General features: G+C 51.5%; 1 protein-coding gene across 1 annotated transcript in view; it reads right to left on the bottom strand.

Annotated features, from left to right (window-relative positions):
* The window catches only part of CHFR (checkpoint with forkhead and ring finger domains, E3 ubiquitin protein ligase), a 142,232-nt gene that overhangs the window by 5,133 nt on the left and 121,499 nt on the right, over positions 1-15,600 (bottom strand). The window contains exons 8-16 of the mRNA XM_011982224.1: positions 14,317-14,484; positions 11,080-11,239; positions 9,403-9,557; positions 9,013-9,175; positions 6,434-6,576; positions 4,661-4,780; positions 1,952-2,035; positions 1,391-1,461; positions 476-563 (exon numbers count right to left, since the gene is read on the bottom strand). Of these exons, the coding sequence (XP_011837614.1) occupies positions 476-563; positions 1,391-1,461; positions 1,952-2,035; positions 4,661-4,780; positions 6,434-6,576; positions 9,013-9,175; positions 9,403-9,557; positions 11,080-11,239; positions 14,317-14,484 (1,152 nt within the window). The remainder of the gene's footprint in view (positions 1-475; positions 564-1,390; positions 1,462-1,951; positions 2,036-4,660; positions 4,781-6,433; positions 6,577-9,012; positions 9,176-9,402; positions 9,558-11,079; positions 11,240-14,316; positions 14,485-15,600) is intronic.

The following is a 15,600-nucleotide window of genomic DNA, read 5'->3' as shown; positions in this document are numbered from 1 at the left end:
TTGGCGGGCGCCTGTAGTCCCAGCTACTCGGGAGGCTGAGGTAGGAGAATGGCCTAAACCCGGGAGGCGGAGCTTGCAGTGAGCTGAGATCTGGCCACCGCACTCCAGCCTAGGCGACAGAGCAAGACTCCGTCTCAAAAAAAAATAAAATAAAAAAAAATAAAATTAGCCGGGGGTGGTGGTGCGCGCCTCTAATCCCAGCTACTCAGGAGGCTGAGGCAGGAGAATCGCTTGAACCCAGGAGGCGCAGGTTGCAGTGAGCTGAGATCACGCCCCTGCACTCCAGCCTGGGCAACAAGAGCGAAACTCCATCTCAAAAAACAAACAAACAAACAACAACCCGAAAGCATCAGGATCTTTTTTCTTCTCTTCCAGGATGGGTGAAGGTCAGAGTTGTCACTGGGAGAGCAGACGGGCAGGTGCAGCCCTGGAAAGTCACAGGCACCCTAGAGCAGGAGGCAAGAGAAGAGCTCACCAGACAGCAGGAACACTCCTCGCTGGAGAGCCACGAGGCTCTCGGTCAACATGTTTTTCCACGTCAGACCTCTGGCTGCCAGGTAATTCTGTGACACACACAAAAAAAGAGGAATAAGCAATATTCGTTTAGAGGAAGAAACGCTGAAATAATGAGATAGAAAACATTTCATAAAAGATCCCTGAAGGTGCAGAAAGCCGAAGCTCAGCCCCTTACGAGTGGCATTTGCAGAGGGCTGCACGTTCACAGCCTGCGGCACGAGAAGTCTTGTCCAAGAGCCTCCTGGAAGTCCCAAAAGGAAGGCTCACTTCTGACCTTTCAGCGTAGGAGTTATCAGAGGCTCTCAAAAGTTCTGCCAAGACCCTCACAGCCCAGGTGTGAATGAGACACGAAAGCCTGGCCACGGTGCACACAGCCCCACAATGAGCCCAGTCTGTTTGACAAGAAAAGCTGAGGACTGGGCGTCTGTTTTCCGTGCCCTTTAAACACACACGAGCTGTTGAGCTCCTTCTGTGGGCATCAAAGCAGAGTGTGGGGCTGAGCGGGCACCTGCCAGGTGTGTCTGTGGCAAGTGTCAAGGCCCCACCACTGTGTGTGCTCTCGGCAAGAGGGCAGATGCGCACGTTACACACAGAAACCCCAGAAGCCGAGGTAGCTTCCTAGACGCGGGAAAGCAAATGGCCGGAAGAGAAAGGGACCAGAGAAAACGCCCTGGTCCCGGGTAGCACTTCCAAGTTCCTCCCGAGAGCTGTGGGAGGCGGCTCCTATGGATCCGTGGCAGGAGGCACAAAAAGGAAACACCTATTTTTGGAATGCGGGAAAAACAGATAAACACCAACGGAATGCAGAGAACCAGCTGGCTGCACTAGCGAGAAAACGCGGCTCCCGGCTCCCCAGCCCGTGGCGGGTCAGTACCTTCAGGATGTCCGACTCGTAGCTGTTGTTGTTCAGCACGCCGTCCAGACACTTGTCACCCAGGTTGAGCTCTGCCGAGATGAAGGTGCAATGTTACCTGTTTATAAAGACGTCGCAGGAAAGCACTGTCTGCCCCACACTGAGGATAAACACATTTCTTTTCATTACAGATTCTAGAAGGAATAAGTAGTTCAGTGATAAAACTCAATTTTAAACAGAGGACAAGTAGAAATGATTTCCATTCCACTCCCTCCTTAAAAACATCAGCTCTCGAGTCACCCCAGCACCTAGTCTGGTATCGTGACACCAGAACCCTGCGGCAAGGACTCCGTCCTGGGAGTACGTCCCCTAATCCTTCCAGTAAGGCTTGATTTTCAGCCAACACGAATCTGACACACTCTGCAGATCAGCAGGAAAATGTCACCATCTGATGATGACATGACCAACCATGGCCTCACCCCTGTAAACATCAGGCTATGGACCCCACCATCCCCTGCCCTCAAGTTCACCAAGAGAACATGCAAAGGTCAAAGCAACTGGGGCCTGAAGAGCCGGTATTACCACAGAACGGGGCCAGGCAGCCGAAGCAGCCGGTGCGGGTGCAGCCCCAGTACAGATGGCAGAAAGGCTGCAGGCAGACGGCACCTGTGGAGAGAGGCCCTCGTTACCCGCACCCAGTGCTGAGTCCTGTCTCTGACACAACTCATCAGCACCAGGCTCAGGAGCTCAACTCGCTTTGGAAACATTGTTCAGGAGGAGTCTCATGGAACTCAGGGCAGGGCCACATCCCAGGACTGTGATGACAGGGAGTTGTAGCCCTGAAAAAAGGCCAGGCTCACGTTTTCCATTTTTTTATTTTTTAGAGATGGTGTCTCGCTCTGTTGCCCAGGCTGGAGCACAGTGGCACAATCAGCTCACTGCGACCTCCGCCTCCTGAGCTCAAGGGATCCACCCACCTCAGTCTCCCAAGTAGCTAGGACTACAGGTGCATGCCACCATACCCGGCTAATTTGTTTTTTATTTTTGTAGAGACAGGGTCTCACTATGTTGCCCGGGTGCTTTCAAACTCTTGGCTTCAAGTGATCCTCCCACCTCAGCCTCTCAAAGTGCTGGTATTACGGGCATGAGGCACAGCACCCGGCCCCAGACCCATATCGTTTCTTACACTGAACACCACATGCTCATCCCAGGAAAACAGTGAGAGCCACGAAAGAAAAAAATCTCACCTTCTCCATCCCCCTAACACAGCTTCGATGGGTTTCCTTGTAGCTCTGAACATGCAACATGTTTGCCCCCAACCGCACATACTTAGGTGGCTTTTTTAATTTTATTTTATTTTGAGACAGAGTCTCGCTCTGTGGCCTAGGCTGGAGTGCAGTGGTGCAATCTCGGCTCACTGCAACCTCTGCCTCCTGGGTTCAAGCGATTCTCCTGCCTCAGCCTCCCCAGTAGCTAGGATAACAGGTGCCCACCACAACTGGCTAATTTTTGCATTTTTAGTAGAAACGGGGTCTCACCGTGTTTGTCAGGCTGGTCTCAAACTCCTGACCTCAGGTGATCCACCTGCCTCGGCCTCCCAAAGTGCTGGCATTACAGGCGTGAGCCCCTGCACCCAGTCTAGGTGGCCTTTTTCTACCTAGGTATTTTTTCATGTCATCACCTTGGTTTTGTAGACGTTATTTATTTTTTGAGACAGAGTCTCACTCTGTCGCCCAGGCTGGAGTGCAATGGCACAATCTCGGCTCACTGCAAGCTCCGCCTCCCAGGTTCACGCCATTCTCCTGCATCAGCCTCCCGAGTAGCTGGGACTACAGGTGCCCACCACCACACCTGGCTAATTTTTTGTATTTTTACTAGAGATGGGATTTCACTGTGTTAGCCAGGATGGTCTCGATCTCCTGACCTCGTGATCCGCCTGCCTCAGCCTCCCAAAGGAAATTATTTTTAATTGTCTGATATTCTATACAATGGAAATCCCTAAAATATAATATTAAACCCTCGCTAAAATTCTCACAGGGTTGAGTCCTTAAGTCTTCTAACGCCTACAGACACTTCACAAATGCCTCTATATACGAAGCATTCTCTGTGAAATTAGAGTCGAGAGCTTGGGTTCCTAGGGAAAAGCTGGCCCGAGCTGCCATCTGCTGCCCACCATGTGTGTTAGGCACGGGGCAAGCTATTCTCTGCGGCTTCTCACCTGCCCTCCCGTGAGCAGCATCAGCAGCGGCCAGTGCCTGCCGTGGATGACCCCTGAGGCAGCGACCGTCCAGGTCACCTCACCTGGTGTGTCCCAACGCTGCAGGCCATGCCCCACCCCTGCCAAGCCCAGTCTCAGGGTACAGCCCCCAGAAGTAACCTGTTTGGTTTCCTGAGTGCCCAGAACATTTTAAGCCATTCCAGACAGAACCAGTGCTGTGGCCGTGTGCTGCTCACGCAGGGCTCGGTGCACACAGCAGCACGGGTGCGTGTGGCAGGAGCCAACTGTGGTGCTCAGCAGCATATAAGGAGCTCTGACAAATTAGGAAGTCATTTAAAAAAAAGGCAAAGGATATAAACAGACATTTCTGCAGGAATAAATTAAAACAGCCATGAAATAAAGGACAAGCTCCGTTTTTAACAGTAAGAACTGTATGTGCGTGCATATATATATTTGTTTTGTTTTGGGACAGGATTTCCCTCTGTCGCCAAGGCTGGAGTACAGTGGCACAATCTCAGCTCACTGCAACCTCCTCCTCTCGGACTCAAGCCATCCTCTGGCCTCAGTCTCCCGAGTAGCTGGGATTACAGGTGTACACCATCATGTCTGGCTAATTGTTGTAATTTTTGTAGAGATGGGGTTTCACCATGTTGCCCAGGCTGGTCTGAAACTCCTGGACACAGAAAATCCATCTACCTTGGCCTCCCAAAGTGCTGGGATTACAGGCGTTAGCCACTGTGCCTGGCCAGAGTTGTATATTAAAGCATCAAAATTCATCTAGGAGGTTTAACAGTGACACATTATAAAGCAACCACAGTGCTGGCAGGAGATGGACACAGATCCAGGCCGAGCCCCTGCTGGATGGAGATGTGGTCTGTGAAGGGGCAGTGCAACTAGCTGGTGGGAAAAGATAGATTATTCAATATGGTCATGTGGGGACAACTGATCACACAGATGGAAAAAAAGAAACGGCATCCTTACTTCATGGGGTACCCTAAGGCCAACACCATTTTGAAACCTGAGCCCCGAAGGACAGAGGGAGCCCGCCTGCGTTCCGTGGCGTGGGCACTCACACTGCTGAGGGGCGACACGTGGGTCCTGCTCGCGCTCCGCTCTCCGGTCGGGCATGGGCTGGAAGCAGCAGGTGCACAGGGCGTGGCTTCCTTGCAGAGGGCACACGTAATCCTGGACTGCTGAAGCACACGTGCATTCAGCGGGAGCACGTGGGACCCAGGGCAGAAAGACAGCAGGTTAGAGATGCCGCCCGGAAGCACAGTGAGGAGGTGCACCTGCGACAGCCGGGGAAGACATAGACCTACCCCGCTAAACCACCAGGGACCTTCTGCCACCCAAACTCGGGGAGTCCAAACGGATTAACAACAATGACTGGTTTAGTGACTAGAGCAAGATTTCAAAGACCTGTTGAAGGTTTTTCTTTTGTTTTTTTTCAGACAGAGTCTTGCTCTGTCACTCAGGCTGGAGTGCAGTGGCGTGATCTCAGCTCACTGCAAGCTCCACCTCCCAGGTTCATGCCATTCTCCTGCCTCAGCCTCCCGAGTAGCTGGGACTACAGGCACCTGCCACCACACCCAGCTAATTTTTCTGTATTTTTAGTAGAGACGGGATTTCACCGTGGTAGCCAGGATGGTCTCGATCTCCTGACCTCGTGATCTGCCTGCCTCGGCCTCCCAAAGTGCTGGGATTACAGGTATGAGCCACCACGCCCGGCCAATCTGTTGAAGGTTTTCTACTATTTCCTATAAAGGGAGGATAGCCCCATAGAACCTATGACATAGAATAAAACAAGTTTTGTGTTCAATGTCCGCTCAGGTGAGAGAATAGCCATCTCTCAAATCAACAAAGAACAGGCTAGTTGCACGAGACCAACCGATGCGGCAGCAGAAGTCTGAGCCCACCTGGCCAAGTTCCCTGGACACTCACCATCCACACAGGAAAGACCCTGCGAGGTCAACATGCTGGCCATAAGGACAGCAATTTCACCACCCAGGTTCACCGAGCGCCCACTGAGGGATCCAGGACCCCAGAGGGAGGCGCTGGTCCCACCATGCAAAGGAAGGAGTCTGTCCAGTGACCCAAACGGAGCTGCTGAGTGGCGGAGGCAAACCCAGGCTGGTGGACAGGCGTCCAGGTGGACACTGCTTTGTCTGTTCTGTCCACGGGTTCTACAAGAAGCCACTGAGAACACAGCACAAGGATGTGGCTCTGCATCCATCCCAGGCCAGCGGCCTCGTGATGTGCTCAGCCCTGACCCGTGGCCAGGAAGCCAGGACCTCGAGGGCCATCTTCCCATTCTATGAGTCCGGAGTGAGCAGGGCGGAGAAGTGCAGCCTCCACACCCCCTGCCCAGCTCTCCTCTGCTTTCCTGGAAGGCACCTGACACCCCTTGCTGGAAACAGGCACCTGACGGGAAAACATTTCGCACTAAGCCAACTCTGGAGACATCGCCACTGCTGAGGAGAAGCCCGCCTCTTACTTGAGGGACAGACACGCGATCATCACTTTGGGTCTGGCAAACCCACTGGGGGATGTGAGCTGCCCTGAGGCACCGGCTGGGGAGGAGCCAAGTATTAAGGTCAGGGTTGTTACTTCCCAGGAGTGTTCCGGAGTGGCTACGAATCAACAGTTACTTATCTGATTTTCCAACCCAAAATCAGTCACAAAAAGCAACAAACTGTGAGTGCAGGGAGACCACCGAGGCCAGGTCCCAAAGGGGGCAAGGGGTGCAGAGAGGAGGTGGGCAGAGTGTGGCCACATGCACGTCAGCACCGGGCACAGCCATGAAGTGACTCGCGGGAAGGCTGAGGCCTAAGGGCGGCGTGGCTCACCTGTCGTGAGGCTGACGGACGTGGAGGGTACATCCCCCAGGGCCTGCGGGGCTCCTGGCTCACCCTCGGATGCTGGGCAGTGGGGAGGCTGCGCCACCTGCCTTCTGTACTCAGGACACTGCCGGCACACAACGTATGGCTGGCTGCAAGGAAGCACAGGGCCGAGCTGTGTGCAGGCCCCCAGCCTCTCTCAGGCAGGGCCGGCGCAACGCGGGTCCACAGCCGTCACAGCTCAGCTCCACCCTCACTCAGCTGCTTGGTGTGAGGGGAGGGGCCAGGCCCCCTTCCTGCCCAGCACCACTGTGTTAGAGGAGTGGGACCAGAACAGGAGTCGAAGGGCGAGGATGCGCCGCTCTACATCCCCAGCTCAGCCCCCAAGCTTTGGAGCGCCATCCCCGGGGCCACTCAGTCCCCACTGATGTGTGCTCCCAGGAGACGACACCAGCGCAGGGCAAAGGCCAGCACATGCGAACACACCTCATGCTCCTCAGGACGCCACCTACTCTCCTGTTAAAAGTAGAGCACGGTGGACAAGGTACCGGGAGTCACACCAGGAGCCTGCAAGGCCCCAAATCACTTGTCTTTTCTACACTTCCCTTGTACGTCCACAAACGAGCAGATAAAAATATAAACTGTAAAAAAAGAACCTGTCGGAAAAAATACACGAGGCTCTCCTCTCCATCTGAAAGGCTTTTCTGCGCCTGACACCAAGGCCAGGGGCCAACAAGGCCAGCGGGTAAGACCTGACCAGATTAAAAAACAAAGCACGGTGAAAAGACACGTATTTTTTCATAAGGAAAAAATGTAAATGCAAATGAGATTACCTATTTTCCCTACTAAACTGGCAAAAAGCGCCCCCCGTGCAGACCTTGTAGAGCGCACTAGACGCGCCCTTTCCCGTTGGTGTGGGGATAACAAACTTATCAAACGTCTGTCCAGGTCCAATTCCAGTCACACTCTCTGACTCGATCGCTTCACGTCTAAATGCTGACGACACTGCATGTGTGCACAAACACGGACTTAAGAAATGCACAGCAAGAGCCAGGCGCGGTGGCTCACGCCTGTAATCCCAGCACTTCGGGAGGCCGAGGCGGGCGGCTCACGAGGTCAGGAGATCGAGACCATCCTGGCTAACATGGTGAAACCCCGTCTCTACTAAAAATACAAAAAATTAGCTGGGCGTGGTGGCGGGCGCCTGTAGTCCCAGCTACTCGGAGGCTGAGGCAGGAGAATGGCGGGAACCCGGGGGGCGGAGCTTGCAGTGAGCCGAGATGGTGCCACTGCACTCCAGCCTGGGCGACAAAGCGAGACTCCGTCTCAAAAAAAAAAAATAAAAATAAATAAATAAATAAATAAATGCACAGCAAGTGCTTCCCAATTCAAATGCTGGGGACATTACCGAGCTGTATGTGCAGCCGAATCCGAGCTTCATAAAAACATTTGTTTCTCACGCCTGTAATCCCAGCACTTTGGGAGGTCGAGGTGGGCAGATCACAAGGTCAGGAGGTCGAGGCCATCCTGGCCAACGTGGTGAAACCTTGTCTCTACTAAAAATACAAAAAAATTAGTTGGGTGTGGTGGCAGGCGCCTGTTGTCCCAGCTACTCGAGAGGCTGAGGCAGGAGAATCACTTGAATCCAGGAGGCGGAGGTTGCAGTGAGCCGACATCGCGCGACTGCACTCCAGCCTGGCGACAGAACGAGACTCTGTCTCAAAAATAAATAAATAAATAAATAAATAAAATTTGTGCTATTGCACTTCAGCCTGGTCGACAAGAGCGAAACTCTGTCTCAAAAAAAAAAAAACCCTGTTAGTATATTACATTTCATTTTGTTAACGATTAGGATGCATGTACGAATAGCCGGGAAGATGCAGCAAAATCTTAACGCTAAAGTGGTTTTTGTTCCCGTCTTTTTGCTTAAAAGTCACATGTTAAACTTGGCAAAAGCAAACAAAGATAAGTTTTGGGGTTTTTTTAATGTGTTCACTGTCTTTTTAAATATGGTCTTGACCCAACATTCAGACCCTGGACTTGTGCATTAGGAAACATCTACATGGCAGCCGATAAACAAGGTCTCTGAGGCCGGGACTGTCTGGTCCAGGTGATTGGGCCTCTTCTGTAATAACATCCTGACAAATGATAAACGCTGTAATTTATACTACAGGACTTTACAGTCACTAGATCAGCTACAAAGAATACATGTGCTTATGTGGGAAAAAATAACATATGGAATGAAGTCCCTCTGTCACAGCCAGAGATGCCAGCCCATGATGAGTCGAAGCTAAGGGAAGGGTGTCAGCCAAGGGTGCAGATGTCCCGGCAGCCGCCTGCGGCTGGCGCTCTGCTGGCTACCCGACTACCCCCGTAAGTGTTCACCCAGTCACTGCCACGCCCTCTCAGGGGAGGTGCTAATTCTATCCAATACCAGAAACCAAGCTGAAGCCATTTAAGAGCTTGGCTGCTCAGGGGCAGAACCGGAACTCAGGACCCACGCTGTCCACCCAGTGGTGAGCTCTCGGTCCTGGTTCTGATGCTCCTCCAGCTCCCATACTCTGCTCTGAGCCAGGGGCATGATTTACCTAATGTCCGAGGACTCACTGTCAACGTCTGACAGCTCCAGCAGGTCCTCTGAACTCCCTTCTTCATCAGAAAAAGACCGCCTAACTTTGGGCTGCAGCATGTCTTGAGTGATTTTATTCCTGGCATCCATACTTTGCACATCTTCTTCACTGCGACTCTTGTCTAGAATTGAAAGACAACAGCGCCATTGGCCAGCAGTGAGACACAACAGGCAGACACAGCTCACACTGCTGGAAGCTTGTGTGCACAGTGCTGTGGAAGAGGGGTCTGGGTGGACTACCCTCACTTGCCTGGGTGCTGGTGGGTGGACCGCCCTCCCTTGCCTGGGTGCTGGTGGGTGGACCGCCCTCACGTGCCTGGGTGCTGGTGGGTGGACCGCCCGCACTTGCCTGGGTGCTGGGTGAGGTACGCTTCCACGAGGTTGTTGAGGATGTGGTTTTTACAGATACGCTCCACAGGACAGCGGCAGGTGGGGCACAGGGACGAGCGCTCCATCCAGCCCGAGTAGCAGGCCGCGCAGAACGTGTGCATGCAGGGCTGCAAACTGAAAGCGTGAGAGGAACAGTGTCCAGACAGTCCCACAGATGCAACCACCACCCTCGACCAAGGTCCACGGCAGCCCCACCACGGAAGGGCCTACAGGAGCCCAGCCATCGTTCAACCTGAAAACCCTTTAACTCAGTCTTCATAAACGTAAAGAAATCAGAGGCCACATGGCCTCTGTGTTTTCAGGAGGGACAGAGGTGAGATTATGACTTCAGGAACACAAACGACGAGACACCAAGTGTTTCTGGAACAGAAGCTGGAAGGTTCTCACTCTTGAGTTCCCACAGAAAAGCAAGGAGGCCCTTCCTCAGCTGCCCCTGCATTCATTCCGTGCTGAATACACCTTCCCGGCTAAGGAACATTTAAAATGTGCACAGTTCCTTCCATCTGTCTGCAGAGGTCACTGGGTCACACATGACCCACACACCCAAAACTTGTGGGGTCCACAGCCTCCAGCTCAGGGTTCCAGGTTTCCTCCCTGTTGGCGCCACAACTAAAATGCAAGTGGTGGCCATGCACGGTGGCCCACGTCTGTAATCCCAACACTTTGGGAGGCCAAGGCGGGCAGATTACCTGAGTTCAGGAGTTCGAGAACATCCTGGCTAACATGGTGAAACCCCCGTCTCCACTAAAAATACAAAAAAATTAGCCAGGCGTGGTGGCGCACGCGTGTAATCCCAGCTACTTGAGAGGCTGAGGCAGGAGAATCACTTGAACACGGGAGGTGGAGATTGCAGTGAGCTGAGATCACGCCACTGCACTCCAGCCTGCGTGACAGAGCGAGACTCCAACTCCAAAACAAAAACAAAAACAAAAACAAAAAACCAGCCTGGGCTCATGGCGCAACCCTGCCTCTACAAAAATACGAAGATCAGCAGGGTGGCTGGGAGCAGAGGCTCACGCCTATAATTCCAGCACTTTGGGAGGCGAAGGTGGGCGGATCGCCTGAAGTCAGGAGTTCAAGACCAGCCTGGCCAATATGGTGAAACCCTGCTCTACTAAAAAATACAAAAAATACAAAAAAATTAGCCTGGTGGCACACGCCTGCAGTCCCAGCTGCTCAGGAGGCTGAGGCAGAAGAATCGTCTGAACCTGGGAATCTGAGGTTGCAGTGAGCCAAGATCGTGCCACTGCACTTCAGCCTGGTGACAGAGCAAGACTCCATCTAAAAAAAAAAAGGAATAAAAAATAAATACGTAAATAACAATAAAATCAGAACATTAAAAAAAAAAGTCAGTCAGGCATAGTGGTGTGCACCTGTAGTCCCAGCTACTGAGGAGGCTGAGGTGGGAGAACCACTCGAGCCCGGTAGGGAGAGGTTGCAGTGGGCTGAGATAGCGCCCACTCTTACCCAGGTGACAGAGCCAGACCTTGTCTAAAAAAGAAAAAGAAAATGGTAACCTCAGCAGATGCCAGGCCAAACAGAACCTGGAGGCTTGTTTCATGCCCAGCCCCGCCCCACACTGGACGAGGAACCTGCAGTGCCATGTTCCATGAGCCAAGGGTGAACGCAGTCGCACCTCACGCAGTCGTGTAGCAGGTCCTGGCAGATGATGCATGTCAGCGTCTCCTCCATCTTGTCTGGCTTCCCAGTCGCTGCTCTGACGTCCTCCTGGACGGTTTGGGCGTTTCTACGCGGTTGTGCGACCAACAACTGCAGGTTCAGGTCAAGGTCCCCGTCTACAAGAGAAAGGGATGTGTTCTGACTGTCGTAACCGAGGAAATACATGCAGTCGTTTTTCTCTTTTTGAAACGGAGTCTTGCTCTGTTGCCCAGGCTGGAGTGCAGTGGCGCGATCTCGGCTCACAACAAGCTCCACCTTCCAGGTTCACGCCATTCTCCTGCCACAGCCTCCCAAGTAGCTGGGACTACAGGCGCCCGCCACCACGCCCCACTAATTTTTTGCATTTTTAGTAGAGACGGGGTTTCACCGTGTTAGCCAGGGTGGTCTCGATCTCCTGACCTCGTGATCCACCCGCCTCGGCCTCCCACAGTGCTGGGATTACAGGCGTGAGCCACCGCGCCTGGCACATGCAGTCTTTTGAGCTGACAAACATCTTCACCTGTAGAAAGAGAAAATCTCCAGGCCACAGATGTTCAGAACCAGAAGCAGAAAACACAGAGGCCTTGCCTTATCTTTGTATTTCCAAAGCGCATCTTTGGCTGGGCGAGGTGGCTCACGCCTGTAATCCTAGTACCTTGAGAGGCCGAGGCAGTCTGACACCAGCCTGGCTGACACAGGGAAAACCCCGTCTCTACTGAAAATACAAAAATTAGCCAGAAATCGCTTAAACCTGGGAGGCAGAGGTTGCAGTGAGTCAAGATTGTGCCACTGCAATCCAGCCTGGGCAACAGAGTGAGACACTGTCTCAAAAAAATAATAATTAAATAAATAGGGTATTTTTCAGAAGGTCCAAAATAAATCTCATATTCCAATAGGTTTAAGTTTTGTTTTAGAGACATGGTTAATAACATTAAAAAAGACATTCAGGATGTGAGTTAGTGTTGAAGGCCAGCTGTCAGGGTGTATGATATCACTTTGTTTAAACACAAACTGGGACTCGTTTGTGTCACAGAAGAAAAGGCTGAAAACAGAGACTGAAGATGTCAACAGCAGCTCATATTTTTTTCTTCTGGTGTGTTTTTTTGTCTTTTTTTTTTTTGAGATGGAGTCTCAAAAATGTGTTGTTGATTTCTTTACTTGAAACAAGTATACGAACAGTTTTGTGTGGTTTAATTGCTTAGCAATTCCAATGTCATTGGAGTTGAGAAGAAGGTAACATCTTGAGTTTTCTTTAACTTTTTTTTTTGAGACAGTCTCTCACTCTGTCGCCCAGGCTGGAGTACAGAGGCGTGATCTCAGCTCACTGCAAGCTCCACCTCCCGGGTTCACACCATTCTCCTGCCTCAGCCTCCCGAGTAGCTGGGACTACAGGCGCCCGCCGCCACGCCTGGCTAATTTTTTGTATTTTAGTAGAGACGGGGTTTCACCGTGTTAGCCAGGATGGTCTTGATCTCCTGACCTCGTGATCCGCCTGCCTCGGCGTCCCAAAGTGCTGGGGTAACAGGCGTGAGCCGCCGCGCCTGACCCTCTTCAGGTGTGTTTTCATTTTTCTAGAATGCTGAGATGTTGGTAATCATCAATTAATTTTTATTTTTAATTAAATAAACTGCACACAATTTAAAAAGCCAAATATTTACAAGAAGCCAGATGCAATGGCTCACGCCTGTAATCCCAGCACTTTGGGAGGCTGAGGCAGGGAGATCACTTGAGCCCAGGAGTTCGAGACCAGCCTGGGCAATATAATGAAACCCCATCTCTACAAAAAATAAAAAAAAAAAATTAGCCGGGTATGGTAGCACGCACCTGCGGTCCCAGCTACTCGGAAGGCTGAGGTGGGAGGACTCTCTGAGCCCAGGAGGCGGAGGCTGCAGTGAACCAAGACTGAGCCGCTGCGCTCTGGCCTGGATGACAAAGCAAGATCTTGTCTCTTAAAAAAATGTATAGATAATATATTTAGAAGAAAACAAAGGCAGTCACCTTCTGCCTCAGCCGCTCCTCACCTGATTTCCCTCCTTGGAGGAAAACTACTTTCATGTCTTTGAGCTGTTTCTTCTGGTATTTACCTCTGTGTTTCTAAGTTATCATGGTACATGTTGATTTATTAATTGTAGACATCATCCCTGACATCTATTAACGTAGAGCAAAACTCTGAACTGAGACCCCCCCACCAACATTATGTTAACACAACCATTAGTTCATGATATTGTATTTGTATTCTGCTTATGCAAATATTCACTGCTGAGCCAAGTAGTGTACTAGATTGTTGTAGGATTTACACAAATTTTCATGTTTGCTAGAATTAAAATTTCCTCACTCCTGTGCTTATTTTTCCTATGTAACTGTTGCTGATTCTTTCCACACCTTCCCCATGCCGATCAACTCCACGTGTCAGACAACCTGTGAATGTGAAGATTTAAGCTACATTTTTAGAAATTACTGTCCTACCAGGACAGAGGGCTTTCTTTTTTGATTTTTATTTATTTATTTATTTATTTTGAGACAGAGTTTTGCTCTTGTTGCCCTGGCTGCAGAGCAATGGCACAGTCTTGGCTCACCACAACCTCCACCTGCTGGGTTCAAGCAATTCTCCTGCTTCAGCCTTTCAAGTAGCTGGGATTACAGGCATGAGCTGCCACACCCAGCTAATTTTTGCATTTTTAGCAGAGACGGGGTTTCACCATGTTGGCCAGGCTGGTCTAGAACTCCTGACCTCAGGTGATCTGCCCGCCTTGGCCTCCCAAAGTGCTGGGATTACAGGCATGAGCCACGACGTCTGGCTTGATTTTTATTTTTAGAGACCAAGTCTTGCTCTGTCGCCCAGGCTGGTCTTGATCACCTGACCTCAAGAGATTCTCCTGCCTTGGTCTCCCAGTGTTAGGATTACAGGTATGAACTACTGCACCTGGCCAGGAAGGAGGACTTTGAGATTAATTCTGCAACTCAGAACGGACTATTTCCAGACCAAGAGAATAGCCTGTAGTAAACCACAGTGCTATCGGGATTATGCAAACCACAAAAAACAGGCCCAGGTTTTCTGAATGAAAATGCCAGAGGTGTTCACAGGCATCAACCTGAGGCAGGGTCCATGTGCCCCTGCAGGAAGCAACGCCCCACAGCACAGAGCATGGCAGCGGCCCCTGCACGCCCCAGGAGCTCATGATAGGGCAGAGGACACACACAACCAGATACTAACCTCCTTTCATTTTCTTCTTCACGGGCTCCAAATCCTCCTGATCCTGGGGTTCCAATGACGAAAAGGATGCAGGCTTTCTGTCTGGGAGAGCTGAGGCACAGCTGGAGATTTTATCACTTGCCACGGAGGGACCACATCCTTTAGGGGAGATGCCACCACCCCCAGACTCTGTGAGAGGAATCAAACAAGACAAGTGCTGATCCATCCAGCTCAGGAGAGAACCACGACTGTAGGGTATCACTGACTGGAACCCAGTGCAGCTGGCAACCTAAGATGTCATAGTTTAGGAATGACAAGTGGCTTACCACGAGTGTGTGCTCACTCAACTCACATCTTCACTGTATTTGTGCCCATCTCTGTGTGGGGTGGAGCTGGGGGCAAGAAGCGCATTCGCAGAGGAACAAATGCGGAAATGTCTTTGACCAGGTTTAGCCCTCGGGCGACAAGTCTAACTCAGGGTAAATCTACATATTTGTGGTCATATGATGCACACCGTGTCGTAAACTGTGTTAAAATAGAGGTTTGGGCCCGGTGCGGTGGCTCCCACTTGTAATCCCAGCACTTTGGGAGGCTGAAGCAAGTGGATCACCTGAGGTCAGGTCGAGACCAGCCTGGCCAACATGGTGAAACCCCATCTCTACTAAAAATACAAAAAATTAGCCAGGCATGGTGGCGGGCACCTATAATCCCAGCTACTCAAGAGGCTAAGGCAGGAGAATTGCTTGAACCCGGGAGGCGGAGGCTGCAGTGAGCCGAGATCGTGGCACTGCACTCCAGTCTGGGCAACAAGAGTGAAACTCCTTCTGGGGAAAAAAAATAAAAATAAAAAATAGAGGTCAGAGGCCGGGCATGGGGCTCACACCTGTAATCCCAATACTTTGGGAGGCCAAGGAGGGAGGATCACTTGATCCCAGGAGTTTGAGACCAGCCTGGGCAACAAAGTAAGACCCCATCTCTACAAAAAATACAAAAAAGAAAAAATTAACTAGGCATGACAGTACGGGCCTGTGGTCTCAGCTACTCAGGAGGCTGAGGTGGGAGGATCACTTGAGCCCAGGAGGTCAAGGTTACAGTGAGCTATGATCACGCCACTCTCCCCACCTGGGCAACAGAGCGAGACCTCTTTTTTTTTGAGATGGAGTCTTGCTCTGTCGCCCAGGCTAGAGTGCAGTGGTGCAATCTTGGCTCACTGCAACCTCCGCCTCCTGGGTTCACGCCATTCTCCTGCCTCAGCCTCCTGAGTAGCTGGGACTACAGGCGCCCGCCACCATGCCCAGCTAATTT

Source organism: Mandrillus leucophaeus, unplaced genomic scaffold, assembly GCF_000951045.1.
Source record: "Mandrillus leucophaeus isolate KB7577 unplaced genomic scaffold, Mleu.le_1.0 Scaffold237, whole genome shotgun sequence".
In the NCBI taxonomy this organism is placed as follows: Eukaryota; Metazoa; Chordata; class Mammalia; order Primates; family Cercopithecidae; genus Mandrillus; species Mandrillus leucophaeus.
This window is presented reverse-complemented; position numbering and strand designations above follow the sequence as displayed.